Genomic DNA, 18,200 nt, shown 5'->3' on the forward strand with positions numbered 1-18,200 from the left:
CAAATTGATCTTTACTTCTATTTTTCCTCTCAGCCAAAGTTGATTTCAACTTAACAATCGCTCCACCAAGTTCACGAATATCATGTTCTTGTTGCTCAATTACACCCATAAGCTGCTCCTTTTTTTTGGTTCCACCAGAGACACACTCTTTCCTCTTACTTTTGTCACACTCGCCATCACCTTTTGATAAAGCTTCTTTCACAACTAACTCACTTATTTCTTCCTTAGAAAGACAAAGATCATGCACAATCTGAAATTTAATTTCAAACAAACAACATTAATAAATTGCTAAAACAACTTAAACCACAAACAATGCACGAAAAAATAATAGCAAAGTACCACATTATTTTTCAAACTACTTCTTATTGACACATCTCCAACTTTGTAATCAATCTAACGCAACAACCTTGGAAAGGATTCAATAACTGCACTCTTTCTCTTCACAAACAGAAAGTGATCAAAAGCCCATAGCTACATCATACAATAATACAATTCATTTCAAACAAAGTTACTCATTCATAACAATAAACAAAATGCTACAAAACACAAAATTCAAGAAAAACAAACTAACTTAGCTGCAATAAATATACGCATCCGACAACATGAAATTGTTTTTGATGTAATTGCTTCTTTAAAACAATTGACGCAGAACACAAACTACCAACCAAGTACGAATAAACCACACCACCCTAGTTATATTTAACAAGACTAGTCAAATCATCTACAATTCTAAAAAGTGAAACAAAGACTGTTCCATTTCTATTAGGCAAAAGAAACTCAGAAAGGCCTAAAAGAATGTACAACCGACAATAATCTTCTACATCAAGACACTCACACTCAGTCAAGAAATAATTATATACCATACTAATTGTTACCTTTTTTTCAGAAAATTTCTTCCTACAAACACTATCAACGTCAACCTCCTGTAAATCAATTCTATCTCCATAAACCCTCAACCCCAAGCCTACACATACGTCTAATAACTTAAACGCTACAAATTTGGAGTTAATCATGAAACCTCCTCTACTCTCCACCCACACATTACTTAACTCACAAAGAAGGTTTCGACTAATCTTAACTCTTTCATGCAACAAAACAAACCACCAAAATGGTGTTTGTTGAATACATTGTTTTTGCTCCACACTTAACTTCTTGTTCAACAAACCAATATATTGTGTTCTACAAGAATGTCTTAAATTAATCTGCAAATATTCATATTAAAAACCATAGGTTAAACTTATTCTACTGAAATATAAATTAAGTTACAAAGCAACAAAAAATAAAATACCTGACTTATATCACTACAATCTCCAACCTCACAACCTTCACTACCTTCAGAATCTTCACTAATGCCACTCCTGTCAACTGACCTGCAATTATAAAACGCATTAACCAAATTTAATTTAACAAATTCGGCACAAATCAATCAAATTACACACAACATAGACAAAAATCAACAAATTAAATGTCACAGATATCCAAGAACACAAATCCAGTTTGCTTTTTGTACCCACTCAATCCTAAATGTCGAAACCAACAAACTCACTTTCGAACATCCAACAACACAACTGCAATTTGCATTTTGTACCCACCCGACCCTAACTGCCGAAATAGTTCGCATTTTTGGTTACACAAAACAGTTCACATTTCGAATTAACAATCCACAACAACATTTACGATTCACATAGCATCGATTTGGGGAACAACAACACATCAAAATGACATTTCAATCGTCGAACAAGAACATACGAAAATGGGGTTTCATTTAGGGAAAAACATCACAAAAATAAGGGATTACAATCGGGGTAGTAAAACATACCAAATTGCCCTTTGATTTGGAGAAGAAGAACACTAAAATTAGGGCTTCCAATTGTCGACGAAGCTGCGACAACGATCCACCTCTGTTATTCTTTCCCAAAACCGCACTCTCGCTTTTCCCTAAACCGCAACGTTCACTTCTTTTTTCTTACTTTTCCTCTGCTGCGCGTGACCTTCAAACCTCAACATTCACTCTCGCTTCTCTCACGCACCACTGCTCTTCTCATATTAAAAAACATGAAAATAAGGCATGCCACGTAGGCGACTAAAAATTGGATCAAATAAGTGAGGCATTGTATCATTATTCATAAAAATATACTAAAAATATAGAAACTAAAATACCAACAACATTACACTTCAAAAATGCATAAACACCCGACCAAAATGACAGAACAACGTAAAAGAACGAGTGCCATTACAAATTTCAAAATGACATGAAAAATCCATAAAACCTAACCAAAAGTTTTAATAAATATTTCCACAAATTCACTGATACAAATCAGTGTAGTTGGCAACGACGGTGTTGGGACTCGAAGCGTAGATGTTACAGCTCGTGTGGGCTTTGCTGGAGCTAATCCAAGGTCTGAGATCTGCTCGGTGCAGTCGTGCAGAGCATTGTCGTTGGCTCGTGACGGCGACATGTGGGCTAGGCTAAGCTTGAAATCAACTTGTTCTACTTCAGTGGTGAAAACATTAACAAAAGAATGAACTTGTGAAAATTGTTTGTGTTTGAGGCATTGTGGTTAACTGGAGTGGATGTGTGGTCTGCACTTGTTGCACGACACAGAGGAATGGGCATACGAGAGGATGGAAGTGGTGAGAGGGGTGCTTCTGGTGTGTCTTGTTCACGCTCCTCTTGAATCTTCAAGAAGAAAAAAGAAATTTAGAAATGGGAAGAAGAAGAAATGTGTACATCTTAGTGCTCATGTTATGGTCATAATACTATAGAAAGGGAGTCAAAAAAAACTTGTAAAATACTATCAGCATTCATGACAATTTTAAAACAATTTAGCAAGAGGCACATGATAAGTTACCAGTGCACAACATTTATCTGCGTCTCTTGACCTTAAAAGACAAATAAGAGTTATGATAAGGTTCTTTGGGATAATAAGTACATCTTCATAGTTAAAAAGTACACCAAACAACTGCATGGGTGCACAAAATAAAGCTATTTGTATAGTTGTACCTCAAGCTTGCTTCCACCGGAAATGTCTGCCAATTAGGTGTGAATTCAGCTATATGATCACTAACAGAAAGAAACCACTCTATCTCTCTTCGCCACGTTGCTTTCTTCTCTGATCGCAGGGGTTCTAATCTCCAAAGTTGCCCAAAGAGTGTAGCTATATATTTGACAAGTCATCATAACCAATGCAAATTGGTGAAGAGTTAAAATTTAAGTATGTTGAATCTAAGTCTGTTGTAAAATAGACTTAAACCCGAAATGATGACTTAAAAGGCCTATTAAGACACATTAACCAGGGGCGGAACTTGTAAGTGACAGGGGAGCAATAGAATTTATTTTTTTATATATTTATATATTTTTTAAAATTATATTTTAATATTATTTATATTAAGTTTATATTATGGAAAATAATAATAAAAAATAAAACAAAGATAAAATAAAAAATTTAATGGATACATTAATTTATAAAAGATATTAGAGTTTTTTTTTTATGATTATAAGATCATATTCCACCATGTAAGATATCATGAAAGTATGTGAGAAAAAAGAAATATAAAGAAATAGATTGGAAACAGCGATTTGAGAACACATAGATTGAGATTTAAATATACATTCTCACATGATCTCTCACATATCAAGGTTAGTATCTTATTATGATTTATGTAGGTTAGATTTATGATTCTTCTTAAGATATTTCTCCCAAATTAGTATAAATCATAATTATGATTTTAGGGATTCTATGAAATTGGTATGAATTCTAATTATAATTTTTCCCAAATTAGTATAACCCTTAATTATGAAATTTAGAAATGTTGTGTTTTCCGCTACTGATGATAAATTTTTTAAGTTTTAAATTTATACAGTGTTGCTTACTTAAGAAAAGTGATATGAGTTTTGTTATGTTTTGCAATGTAAATGTGATAATTGTGATTTGTGAATATAAATTTTATCTTTTTCTAAATAAGTGAGAGATAATAAATTTATATTAGAAAGATTACGATAAATAGTAAAAGAATTGATTTTTTTTTTAAAAGAGAAAAGTTTGTGATAAAGATGAGAAACAATGCATCTATGTTAACTAAACTTAAGAAATTTAATGAGAACCAAGAATTCAAGACAAATGAAAACTCTAAAATTCCTAGAGTTACATATAATGAATTTAAAAATTCATTTGTGATAAAGATGAGAAACAATGCATCTATGTTAACTAAACTTAACTAAACTTAAGAAATTTAATGAGAACCAAGAATTCAAGACAAATGAAAAACAAATCTCTAAAATTCTTAGAGTTACATATAATGAATTTAAAAATTCATTAGAACGTGATCCGAGAAAAGCGTCCCTACATTTGACAATACCCACCAAATCAAATTGATGAGGTACGAAAGACTTATATAAAATGGTATTCGTGGTTTGGTATCTTGATATAATAGCGAGTGATAATCACATTTTTTTGAATTCTACTATTATATGTGCTTGTTTTAAGTAGAGGAAATGAAACTTTTTTTTAACTAAAAAAATTTATATATAAAAAATCTAATTTGGCACCCCTAAATTTTTTGTCCAAGTTCCGTCACTGACATAAACATATGGAAACCAAAATATTGTATAGATATAGTCTTTCATCTCTTTCAGATACATCTTTATAGTCATAATAAAATTATAGGTTAAAATACCTTTTTTGTCCCAATGTTTGTCAAGTTTTGTCAAATCAATCTTGATTTTGTTTTTGTGTTCAAATAGGTCTTAATTTTCGTCAATTTTGTTCAATTAGGTCTTTTTTTTGCTAACACGGTTTAAATCATTAACGACCATGAATAGTAACTGTCATGTGTCACTTCGTGGTTTTTTTATTTTTTTAATTTTTTTAAATGTCCACATGTCAATCCAGCAGTATGCCCCGTGTTAGAGTCAATGTTTTATATTCAATTTAGTATCTATATTTGTTATTTTGGTTCAATTTAATCCTAATTTGGTTAAAATTGTTCAATTTTGTCCCTATCGAAGATGAGACCAAATTTAATTTTTATATAAAAATTATAATGATGTGAATTTTAATATATTATATAAAAATATTTTTCTTAAAATGTGAATTTTAATAAACATATGGAAACCAAAATATTGTATAGATATAGTCTTTCATCTCTTTCAGATACATCTTTATAGTCATAATAAAATTATAGGTTAAAATACCTTTTTTGTCCCAATGTTTGTCAAGTTTTGTCAAATCAATCTTGATTTTGTTTTTGTGTTCAAATAGGTCTTAATTTTCGTCAATTTTGTTCAATTAGGTCTTTTTTTTGCTAACACGGTTTAAATCATTAACGACCATGAATAGTAACTGTCATGTGTCACTTCGTGGTTTTTTTATTTTTTTAATTTTTTTAAATGTCCACATGTCAATCCAGCAGTATGCCCCGTGTTAGAGTCAATGTTTTATATTCAATTTAGTATCTATATTTGTTATTTTGGTTCAATTTAATCCTAATTTGGTTAAAATTGTTCAATTTTGTCCCTATCGAAGATGAGACCAAATTTAATTTTTATATAAAAATTATAATGATGTGAATTTTAATATATTATATAAAAATATTTTTCTTAAAATGTGAATTTTAATAAACATATGGAAACCAAAATATTGTATAGATATAGTCTTTCATCTCTTTCAGATACATCTTTATAGTCATAATAAAATTATAGGTTAAAATACCTTTTTTGTCCCAATGTTTGTCAAGTTTTGTCAAATCAATCTTGATTTTGTTTTTGTGTTCAAATAGGTCTTAATTTTCGTCAATTTTGTTCAATTAGGTCTTTTTTTTTGCTAACACGGTTTAAATTATTAACGACCATGAATAGTAACTGTCATGTGTCACTTCGTGGTTTTTTTATTTTTTTTTATTTTTTTAAATGTCCACATGTCAATCCAGCAGTATGCCCCATGTTAGAGTCAATGTTTTATATTCAATTTAGTATCTATATTTGTTATTTTTGTTCAATTTAATCCTAATTTGGTTAAAATTGTTCAATTTTGTCCCTATCGAAGATGAGACCAAATTTAATTTTTATATAAAAATTATAATGATGTGAATTTTAATATATTATATAAAAATATTTTTCTTAAAATGTGAATTTTAATATAAAAATTAAATTTGGTTTCAATTTGGAGAGGGACAAAATTGGTTCATGTTAACAAAAATTAAGACTAAATTGAACAAAAATCATGAATATAAGGACCAAATTGAATATAAAACATTGACTCTGACACGTGGCACGATGTTGGATTGACACGTGGACATTTAAAAAAATAAAAAAAGGAAAATTTTAAAAATTTAAAAAAATCACGAAGTGATACATGGCCGTCACTGTTCATGGTCGTTAATGATTTTAATGGTGTTAACAAAAAAGACCTAATTGAAAAAATTGACGAAAATTAAGACCTATTTGATCACAAAAACAAAATTATGATTAATATGACAAAACTTGACAAAAATTAAAAAAAAAGTATTTTAACCTAAAATTATATTAAGTACACAATCTTTTAGGCAATGAAAATGGTTCAAACAAGACTAATGTAAGCCCAAATATTGATGCAAAGTACATAAACAGATATTCCTTTGTGAAAGTAGACTAAAAATGGCTTAAATACCTTTTTGATCCTCATTTTCATAGTGTTTGTTACGGATGGTCCTCATTTGGACAAAATGTTTAAAATGGTCCTCAATTTTACCGAATGTTTAAAATTGTCCTCATTTTCGCAATTCGTGTTTTATTTGGCCCTTTTCTATAATGTCGTTTAAATCATTAACGGAACATTGTACATCTTCATTTTCGTCTTTCTTGAACTCAGATTTACAAAGGACAAAAAAGTATTTTAACCTAAAATTATATTAAGTACACAATCTTTTAGGCAATGAAAATGGTTCAAACAAGACTAATGTAAGCCCAAATATTGACGCAAAGTACATAAACAGATATTCCTTAGTGAAAGTAGAATAAAAATTATGGCTTCTAATATTAAAAAATACCTTAGCAACCATCATCCTAGATCTTGCCATTTTGTAATAGTTGTTTCTGATTTATCAGAGTCAAAATGAAATAAAAAGCAACTGTTAGTAGTAATCATTTAATCCTTTCCACTCGGACCAGAGAAGAAACTTAAGAAAAATTTGTCCTTGTGAAGGACAATTAATGCGTGAAGAATGTTGTTTGGAGCTTCACAAATCTAAATCCCCAAATACATGCATAAGACTGAAGTTTCTAGCTCTAACTAAATTTAGTAGAAAACAAGATCGGTACACAAATCCCTCTCCTCTGACACACACACCGGAAACAAAAACCATCGGACTCTCGCTTCCACCACCTCCCTAGCCTTCAACTTCACCATTGAAACACGCAATAAATAAGAAAAATTCATTTGATTTCAAACAAAAAAAATGCAAAAATACAAAATCCATTTTATATATCATTTTCAATTACATCATAAATATATAAATCATATTCAAACACTTAAATGGTAGACTAATCCTTCAAATTACCTAGTGAAATCAAAATATCATGAATATATAAAATCAATAAGTACCAGATAACCAAAAGGATAAAAACCATTTGAGGGAGCAAAAGGCATCCGCGTCCATAAAGAAGAAAAAATATTCTTATTTGCTTTAATCAATTACTTTGTTTGATCAAATTCTAAAAATAATTTAATAATATTGTTAAAAATAAATAATAAATTTAAAAAAGTATTTAATGTTTAGTAACATTTTATTAAAATGATATTATACCATAAGTTAATTTTATTTATAGTGACATTTATTTAAAAATGTTACGATATTACTATTAGTATTACTTACAGTGACATTTATTTAAAAAAATGTTACGATACTATTATTAATATCAGTTACACCGACATTCATTTAGTAAAATGTTATTATATTTCATAAAATTGATTTATAGTGATAGTTTTAGTAAATGTAACAAAGGAAATATTACTAATAACAGGAAAGAAAAGGTAGTAGTGTTTGTTTCCTCCTATGCTACTATTAAGATTATTTCCCATTTTTATCTTGCTTGGAAAGCACTTAGAGGAGAATTTTACACAAGAATTCAATGACTTCTAGAACACCGGTAGAACACCAGTGCTCCAAAAATCATGCAAAAAGAAGAAGATCTATAGATGGGACATAAAAGGAAAAATGTCATAAAATATACTTCCTCCTATTCTTCATTGCGTAATTCAAAAATGCGAGTAAAACTATAAAATTAAGATTAAGACTAGGGATGTAAAGGGAGTTTGGCCTGTTTTGGCCCGCCCAGCATTTTTGTCCGCAAAGTGCGGATCGGGTTGGCCCGCCCCGCAAGTGAAGATCGGGTTCATTTTTATGACCCGCCCCACTACCTGGTCCGTAGCCCGTGGGCTGGCCCGCGTTTATACTCTTAGCATCGCCCGTTCACATGCTTGAAAGAAAGAGATTCAAAATGTGTGGTGTAAGAAATGGTCCACTTTTACCAAATAGTAGTGTCAACTACTTACACTCAACACTTTTGCAGCATCTTTCAGTCCAAAGCCAGACACCGTTTCATTATTTCTCACTTTTTTATTTGACTAGTTTTCATTCAAATCATGGTCTTATGTGAATCTCAGCACAAGAAATTCCAACATAATGAATAATTCAGTCTCTCTTGTCTTTTTTATCAACATTAATAACAACATTCAAGAAACCCTATTGAGTAAATATACAATTTACCTTGAAGAGGGGTCACTGCCATTGTTCGAGGGTCGTGCACCGTTAGCTTGGATGGTAGAGCAGGCGTCGCTGGCTTCGATGGTGGAGGAGTCGTCGCTGCTTGCTTTGATGGTTGGAAAGAGTTATCGGAGTTACTGAGAGGCACTACTATCTCTTTCTATTTCAGGGAGGCACACTGATGCCCTTGACCACATCATTCTTTGTGTTGAGTTTCGTGAAGGAAAGGGAAAGAAAGAATTGACCACTCACTCACGCACCTCACCTAACCTACCACTCTACTAAGGCCTTCATTTTTTTAATTTTGTTAACGGACTATCAGGCCAACCCGCCCCGCCCCATCGTAAGCCCGTGCGGGCTGCGACCCTGTGCGAGGCTTGTAAGACCCAGGGAAAAAAATAGAATAAAGAGAAGCACATGAAAAAAATAATTAATGGTTTGATTAAAATTGTTGAGTTATTTAAATTAATTATGTATTGAAGTATGATTTGTGGAATAATTATTTAATTGTAAAAGTAATGGTCAATTTTCAAAAATTTAATAAATAATTATATTTTAAAGGATAAAATTGGTATTTTGAAATGTGAACACAAAAGAGGGAATCTCTTTATATACATACATACATATATATATATATATATATATATATATATATATATATATATATATATATATATATATATATATATTTGAATGATAAAACACAATCAAGATTTTATATTTAATTTTAGAATATTAACAGAAAAGGCTAAGAATAATAAGAGATAAAACTAGTTTTAAATATTAGGGTTTTGAGAGGAGAGTTTGGGATGGTGGCATAAAGAAAATAAAAAACCTCTAGTTTTCAGAAGAACTTAAAGGGATAAAAGGAGAGAAGGAGAAAGACAAGAGAGGAACGGTGGTGAATGAAGATCGAGAGTTGTAGAGTGGACAATGGAAAAGTAAACTGGAATCTAGGTAGGGGAAGCTGATTATGCTTTCTGGTTTTGTTTGAAGTTTGACCTTACTTCTTTTGTTTTTGTGTTTCTTTTATCTTTCGTTGAATAATGAGTGAAGATTAGAAGCATATGCATGTGTATAGAATGATGAGGAATGTTGTTTTGTTCTAGTTAGTTATCTTCATGTTCTTTCTAGTTGATGGAATGGTGATAGTGTGACTTCGTTTGATTTGACGACCATTTGTTCGGTTAGTTGCTTATGTGAATTACGTGTGGAATGTGAATTTGGTTTTTATTATGGAACTTTATTTTCCATGCATAATGTGATGATGTGTATTTTGTTAGCAATATGTAATCCTCATATGTTGCATGTTGGGAGTGTTTTGCCTTACTTGAAGACTCATGTTGGAATTAAGTGTTGCGTGAGGTTTTTCGTACCTAGAGACCTAGTGAAGACTCTTTCAAAATAAGGTTTGATTGTGATCTTAATGCTTAAATGTTACTTTAATGAGATGTTGAGTATTATTTGTCATATTTTATTTACGAAATTTTTTTATATATCATTGTTTATGATTAGCTTACCCCTATTTGTTTGTTTGTGTGTTTGTTGTTTGTAGGATGATCGTATAACGAGTGTGTTATACGGGAGCAGATGATATTGCAGATAATTTTGGCATGGAGTAAATTGACGAGAGGCTGGGATGAACTCGGGAGTTTCGATAATTTATTTAGTTGTTTTAAATCAGATACTAAAAAATATGTAATTTTCTTTTGTTCACAATTGTTATTTGAATTTTTAGACAAATTGACGTTTTGAACTATATAATTTAAATCAAATTAAAAGTTTTTTTATTAGTACATTTTCAATGATAACCCTTTTCCACTAAACGCAATAATTTTCTAACTTTTCACAACATCCCAAAATTGGAGTGTTACAAGGCGAGCCTATGCGAGCCAACAAGGTTAGCATTCCAACCTGCCCCATAGTTTTTTTTTCGGGCCTACGGCCAACCCTGAATTGTCATCCCTAATTAAAACTGCAAGTTTCTACATCTTCTTCCAGAAAAGAGAAAAACATTTTGACACATTGGAGCAAGCAATATTCAGGGTAAAGTAAAATTCAAAATTATTATAAAAAAGTTGCAATCATAGATAGGACGAGAAATTATATACCAAAAATAGTATATCATACAATATTCACTAGTGTAGAAAAGCCTTTTTATATCGGTTAAAAAAGGCGTTTTATACCAGTTGTGGAATCGATATAGATATAGGCAGTATAGAAAGTTTCAACTTTCTATATTGGTTCCATAACCAGTATAAAAAGTTCCACCTTTTATACCCCTTGTGACTTTAACCAATATAAAAATTAATTTTTTATTTCTTTTATGAGAAATTCATTTGTGCTTCCTATTGCATACAAAACCTGTAAATAATTATTCAAAACATCCAGACAACAAATTTCATTCAATGTGAAATTTACATAAAATACAATATAAAGTTTATATGAAATATAATACTAATCACACTCCTAATAGATAAAAATTATATTATTGGTTCAAATTTATTAGATGAAAACTAAAAACAAATGAATTCTAATCACTATATAAATGGAACAAACAAATTTGTAATTAATCTCAACCCTTAATAGAATGCACTCAAAAGAGTGTTTTAAAAAGTATCCTCTTCTAGACAAGTAACCGATTTAGAAACAGTATACTATACCATCCCATCATCATAATGTTTATGACATTCATTAAAGGGTTTTAAGTACAAAAACCATGCTAGCATTAGAGGAATACTGTAGTGATTAGACAACATAGCCTTCCCGCAACTTGTCCAAAGATAAAGCTACATCTTTAAGATGAGGGACAACCCAACCATATTTTCATCCAAAAAATAACAAAACCAAAGATTTTAAATAAAATGTATTTGTATTAATTTTTTCTAAGCTAAATTGTAGTCTGCATTAGCATAATCAAATGATATATGCAGTAGCAAGAAATTGAAATTTCTACGCTCGATAACAAATTTATTTTTAATGCTAAGGTAACTACAAGTATCCTTCAATACTACTAAAAAAGCACAAGTAAACTATTCATCACACTTTTCATTCATTCTTCTTCTTTTTTTAAAAAAAATTTCTTATCAACAATAGACATTTATACAGTGGTATTCCATATAGTCAATAATAAAATAATAGATAATTGAAATCAACATATCACATATACACTAATATTCCATATAGTCAAGAGAGTCATTGGAAGTAAAAATTTCAATTAAATAAAGGGCCTTTTAGAGATAATTTTGTTAAATATAGTAAAATTAGTTTAGACCAATGGGAATACTTTGATTTTTACAAGCATTTTAGTATATGAGAAAGAAGTAAGAACAAATGCGAACCTCGTAAGATTCCCCTTTTCTTGGGTTAAGTATGTTTTAAGTCTCCAAACTTTGACTCAAAATTGGAATTCGTCCATGTCTGAAACTTCGATACATTTGGTCCCTAAACTTTAAAAATGAATGAATATAGTCCTTTTAACCTAATTGTGTTAACTTTTTTTGATGTGTCAAATGCTTTTCATATTAGTATTGGAGTTTTTTATACTGTTTGACACATTCTTAGTTCAATATCTACTGAGAAATATGTTCGACACTTCAGAAAAAGTTAACGTAATTGAGTTAAAAGGACTATATTCATTCATTTTTAAAGTTTAAGGACCAAAATCTATTAAAGTTTCGGACATGGACGAATTCTAATTTTGGGTCAAAGTTCAGGGACTAAAAACATACTTATTTTGGGTCAAAGTTTAGGGACTAAATTCTACCATTGTCTTATTACTGGTCTTTCTACCCGAGCAACCCATGGGTTTTATTTTAATACATTTTCATTGGTTTTAAATTAATCTAAGTTTTAAACATTATTAAAAAATAAATTAACTAATAATAAAAATAATAAAAGTGATTATCGATGAATGTTATACAATTATATTTATATGTATTGTACGTAATAAATTCAGAATATATTGTAAAAGAAATAACTCTTTAAAAATATATGATAAACTTTGCATATCATCATTTGTAATGAAATTGAAGTTCATTATTTGTAATGTGTAATTCGAATAAGAGAATCAACATCATTACTAAGATCTGCATGTATGATCATTGTAGTTAATTTCAGATAATAGATATATCATTGAATAATGTAATAAGTTTGAAAAAGAATGATAAATAAGGAGTGACATACTTATAGTTTCGTCTTTGTTAAAGACTTTTGATTTTTTTTTGTAGACAACATTTTTAGTTGTGTTGCTCATTTTTCCATCTTCATCTAAAACAAGTATTTTGAGTGATTTCTTTGTTTTTACCCTAGAAATGACAACATATAGTTGTTCATGTGCGAATACTGTGGAAGATAAAATCTAATTCTAGAAAGAAACTGACCTTCACTTTTGTTGATTGTCAATGCAAAACATTGTGATATTGAAAATTGTCTTCTTTGAAATTTAAACGACAAACATGAATCAGAAGTAACTTAATCCATTCTTTAGATAAATATTTTGTCACTAATGTTTTTCCCTGTAAACAATGTTTTGTCAAAATTATTTTTTAAATTAATGTTTAAGTTTTTCTGAAAGTTGAAAATATGTGACAATTGTTCAAAAACATGAAAAAATATTTAATTTTTGATGAATTAAAATTTTAAAAGTCGGCCTACAACTCTGAAAAAGTAATAGAATAATTTACCATATCACCCTTTACACAAACTTCCAAAAGCTTAGGAAGAGAATAGTAAAAAAGAACCTATTTAAAAATATGATCTACAATGAACATGCAAACTGGGAAACGAAAAATATAATTTTATTTATAAACTTTGCTTTGAAATAAAAAATTGTAAATAGTATAAATAACTTAATAATTGATTTTAGTTGAAAATACAATTACATTAAATACAATAGTTATTTATTCTTAGTTTATAACAATGTCATTATTGAATTATTTATTTATTATTTTAAGCCATATTTTAATTAATATTACTATATTAGTGCTAATATGTTATTATGCAATTGAATATTATTATAAATTATAACATATTATTATATTATTAAGAACCCTCGAAGCTTTTTTTTTAATTTTTCATCTCTAGATTTGTTCATATCTTACTTTTTTATGCATAAAACATACACCTAATGTTAATTTGTACTAATATAATTTAAGAGTAGAGAACTATCAATGACAATTCGAATCAAACTGTGATCGATGACTCCAATAAACAAATTAGCCACACTTGCAAGTAAAACAGAATGTGCAATACTTAGATCTCTAGAATGAAATTCAAATATTGAGAAATTATTAGGATAATGATACTCTAACCTGGTTTCTTTTACCTGGTTTTTACCCGTCTACGTGGCAGTCTCACGTGGATAAAAAAATTATTTTTGAATAAAAGAAAATGAAGGGAGGAGGTGACGCTTCTGACAGTTTTCTTATGGAACTGCTGGAGAGAGAAAACGTCCTGCAGTGCGCGTGAGGAGCCAACACGCGATCTCGAACTCACTTACCCAAAGTTTTAATTTTTTTCACTCACCCCTCACTAAACGTTTTTCTCTGAGAACGCCCGAACCAGGTCTGAACCCACTCGAAGCGGTGCGGTGCCGTCGGCTTTTTTAAAGTGGAGATATTTTCACTCAACCAACCGACGGAAAATGTTGTACAAAATGCGAAGTTGTTAGCAGAAAGAGAAGGAAAGGAACTTGTGCAGCAGAAGAAGCGGGTTAACGAGGAGGCTTGGGTTTCCAAATTTGATTCGCATACCTTTGTTGTTTTGTTCGTGCGCGTGTTCGTTGGTGGAAGAAGGAACCCCTAAAAAAATCCGAACTTGGGAAGGGAGGAAGCGGTAGAATCAGGACGTCGGCGGTTCGTTATTAAGGTTGTGTTTTCTTTACGCCCAAACCCTCGACGTTCCTGCATTACATTCTTACTACATTGTATGAGAAGATGAAGTTGTGATTAACGTATTTTTTGCTCGTGTGGGTATTATGATAATAAAAGACTTTGTGTTCGTTGAGTTAATTTTTTTAAGAGTTGCCTCGGCCGTTTATCCAGACGAAAGGCCAAATAATGATCTGTGTAGGTTTTTCTCTTTAAGTGAAGGTAATGCTTGTTTTTGAATAACGTTGTTGGTTTTTTAATTGGTGTGTATTCACTTAATTTTTTGTAGTTTGTTTTTTCAGCATGGCTCGAAAGGGGAAAAGGTTGGGAAAAAACCAGACTTCGATGAAGAAGACAGGGTTAGTGCTGTTAATTGTTATATTGTGCATCCCAATTTCATTGTTCAGCATTAGTTTAATTGTTAAAATTTAATGGAAGGTCCGGCTGATAAATTTTGTGAACACAAAGCACATTGTGGAGATAAACAATGTGTTGACTGATGGACACCGGAGACGTATTGAAGTCACCCCTTTCAAATGGTGTCTGAAGTTAGAGAGGTCTGTAGATATCTGCAGTCCTCTATTAGTTGAGCTACTTAGGCGATGGGATGACGGTGAACAATCGTTTCACATATGGAAGCATCTTGTACCTTTATCTGTTGTTGATGTATGTTTTAGTCTGGGGTTATGTGTTGTTGGTGAAGAAGTACAATTTGATGCATATGGATGTGGGTTAGTTGGTTCACTCTTTTGTGGTCAAAGAATTTGTATTAAAGGTATAACAAACATGATTAGGAGTGTAATAGGAACCGAGCATGATGATGTAGATAATGTTTGTCGTCTATATATATTGTTGTGCTTTGTCGTCTTGTATTTTCCTAGGAATTCAAAAGTTATTTGCAATATGCCTTTTAGAATATTAGATGATATTGATAGTTTGGTTAAGTTCAATTGGGGGAGTGCAGTGCACAGTTTTTTGGTTAACTCATTAAGTCGTGCTTATGGGGTTCATAGCCAGAAAAAAAATGACCACAACATCACATTGGCAGGGTCAGTTGTGGTTTTGCAGGTATGCTGAATTTTATTCTATTTGAATCTTTAGATCTGTTTTATATTTATTGTGTTTATTGTTTTGATAATAATGATGTTACATATGTTATTTGTAGATTTGGGCTTTTGAGAGGTTAGGATTGGGAGTAGATGATAGGGACATAGTGTTCCCCAGAATTTTACGATGGCCAACTTTGAAGTTAAGGACTTCAAGCATCGAGAGGCTATTCATTGAACCGAATGTAATTTAGTTTTTTTATTTAATTTTCATTCCTTATCGATTTATTTGGGTTGGTGAAGTTTTTTATATAACAACAATTCATTTAATTATTAATTAAATTACATTGCAGTTGATTTTCGATTGGGCTTTGACTGAGGAAGATCAAAGTAATGAACTTGTTAGGGTTGCTTTAAATCTTACAGGCGTTAGTGAAGGTGGTGATAGGGTTAGTGAAGGTGGTGAAGAACCTGGGGTTTCCAATACGGGTGATGTTTGGTTAAAAAAATTTCACAGCAATGAGATTGAAATAATGGAGATAAAGAAAAGATTGAAGATTTTGGAGGATGAGGTCTTTAGTAGGAATGAAAGTCAGCCCGTTGAAAAGGATAATGTTTGTGATGATAAGGGCCAAACTTCACATTGCAATACCGAAAAAAATGCAGACGTAAGCGATCATGAAGTGGGTGAAGATGTGGGTGAAGATTTTGGTGCACTTCATGAACATGAAGGTCATGCAAATGAAGGTAACACGACGGTGGATATTTCTGATGACAGTGGAGTTGAGAATGAAGCCGAAGTTGGTGGGGATGGAAATCGAAAGTCACCAACTTTGCATGACGTGCCTGATAATATTTATAAAGACAACCCAGTTCCTGATGTCCATTGTGCTGAATTGTTGGCAATTATACCATGGGTTGCGCCCAGTCAAGGAAACTGCGGCATCGGAGGGCGTGTTGATGTGGTTAAGCTTTACCGGACGGTTACTCGGGTAGATTGTCCTTATAGGTATGTCATCAATACAATAGTTAATAATATTTTGTTTAATTAAATTCCTGTTTTTTACATGTTTTAGTAACTTGAATTTTGATCTGTTGAAGGATTGTTGCGGTGATAAATGGTCAAATATTGTCCACACATGATTGTATGGGTTTTCGACCAATGGGTTATGTTTGCAATATGGTAATTTATTATTTATTCATATTATTTGATAGGTATATGTTAATAATTGGAAAAAATTAAATTTTGGTGTGTTTGGTGAATATAGGCAGTTATGTTTGGATGTAACCTCTTGATGCATAATGAAAGGAAGTTGCATCAACATGTGCGAAGGATTGTTTTACATCCAATGTATACGGTACGTGTTTGTGCTTGATTCTCTGGGACACAATCGAAAGAAACGAACGAGGATCGACAATAGTGTGGTTAGTGTGATCATTGAAAGTTTTTTCTGTTTTTTGACTTGTAGTATGTCATTTGTAATTATTAATATAAATTTGATTGACATGGGTGAGGATGTGTGCAGGCCCGTAACATGGAAACGTTTCTTTCGTTTTTGTTAAATTGTAAGGAGGACAACAAGCCATCGTTTGAAATCCGACATGCTTTGACCCCCATTCAACCAAACCTGTGAGTAATTAATTTTGTTTGTTTTTGAAGGAGGTTAATTTGTGGGTTAACCTCTATTAGTTGCCTGCAGTTATTCTGAAACCTTACATTGTATGGTTAACAATTGGTTAGGCATGATTGTGGAGTGATCATTTTAAAATTTATTGAGCTGTGGGATGGTAGTCCCAAATTCAATGGGAATTGCATGCCAGAATACACCACTGTAAGTAATTATAAATTTGGTTATTCATGGATGTTATTTTCATTTCAAATTTCACATAAACATGTTTGTTGGTTGCAGGAGGACCTTCAACAAATACGGCAAAATTTGATTTGTGAATGGATTCTACATGATGATAACCAGAACAGAGAAGAAGTACTTGTGTACTATGATTTTTACCTTAGACAGTAGTTTTTACTGTTAAAAAACTACTGTCGAGAAGTTTTGTTAAAGAACTTTAATTCACCTGAATTTGTTTATATTTGGGTTTCCCTTTTGCTTGTACAGAAAAAATATGATGTATATAAGCGGAAAATGGCGCTTAATGCGGATGTTTCATAGTGATGAATTGGCAAATTTTTTGATGCCAATGTTAATATATGTTTATGGTGGTTTGTTAAATTTTTTGATGGCAGTACCAACATTTATACAAGCGCAATTAGGCGTTTAGTTTTTTGTAAGTGTTGCATGTAAAAAGTGATTTATTGAGTTACAAATGTTTTGTAAACGAAGTACGTTTGTGCAAAAAATATTTCATAACCAATCACTTAATTGGGAAGAAAAACTCAGTTAACAAATTTAGTATTTAGTTTTTATAAAATTGACATGAAAATATGAGCAAGTGCTACATCAGATGTGCATTTTACGAGACGTACAAAGTTAGTTATTTGTAGTCGACCAGCCACTTTTATTCCATTTAGTAAAGAGTACAG

The 18,200-nt window shown here is 31.1% G+C and overlaps 1 protein-coding gene across 1 annotated transcript; it reads left to right on the top strand.

Moving 5' to 3' along the window:
- Positions 1–2,574: 2,574 nt before the first annotated feature.
- Positions 2,575–17,829, top strand: LOC146886209 (uncharacterized). The gene is made up of 12 exons (XM_085673339.1): positions 2,575–2,652; positions 14,915–14,971; positions 15,051–15,343; positions 15,527–15,680; positions 15,778–15,903; positions 16,012–16,667; positions 16,760–16,841; positions 16,927–17,016; positions 17,185–17,288; positions 17,400–17,490; positions 17,569–17,643; positions 17,776–17,829. Exons 1-12 carry the CDS (start codon positions 2,575–2,577, stop codon positions 17,827–17,829), a joined length of 1,860 nt encoding a protein of 619 aa, XP_085529465.1.
- The last annotated feature ends 371 nt before the right edge of the window (positions 17,830–18,200 follow it).

Source organism: Vigna unguiculata, chromosome 5 (assembly GCF_037176805.1).
Source record: "Vigna unguiculata cultivar grain cowpea cultivar isolate G323 ecotype 2 chromosome 5, ASM3717680v1, whole genome shotgun sequence".
NCBI lineage: Eukaryota > Viridiplantae > Streptophyta > Magnoliopsida > Fabales > Fabaceae > Vigna > Vigna unguiculata.

Bases quoted from the DNA above. Each gene is read 5' to 3' on its own strand.
- LOC146886209 (XM_085673339.1), top strand. From the start codon at position 2,575: ATGTGTGGTCTGCACTTGTTGCACGACACAGAGGAATGGGCATACGAG. The intron at 15,344-15,526 runs GTTAGTTGGTTC...TATGCCTTTTAG, and splicing joins TTTGATGCATATGGATGTGG to AATATTAGATGATATTGATA. The intron at 15,681-15,777 runs GTATGCTGAATT...TGTTATTTGTAG, and splicing joins GGTCAGTTGTGGTTTTGCAG to ATTTGGGCTTTTGAGAGGTT.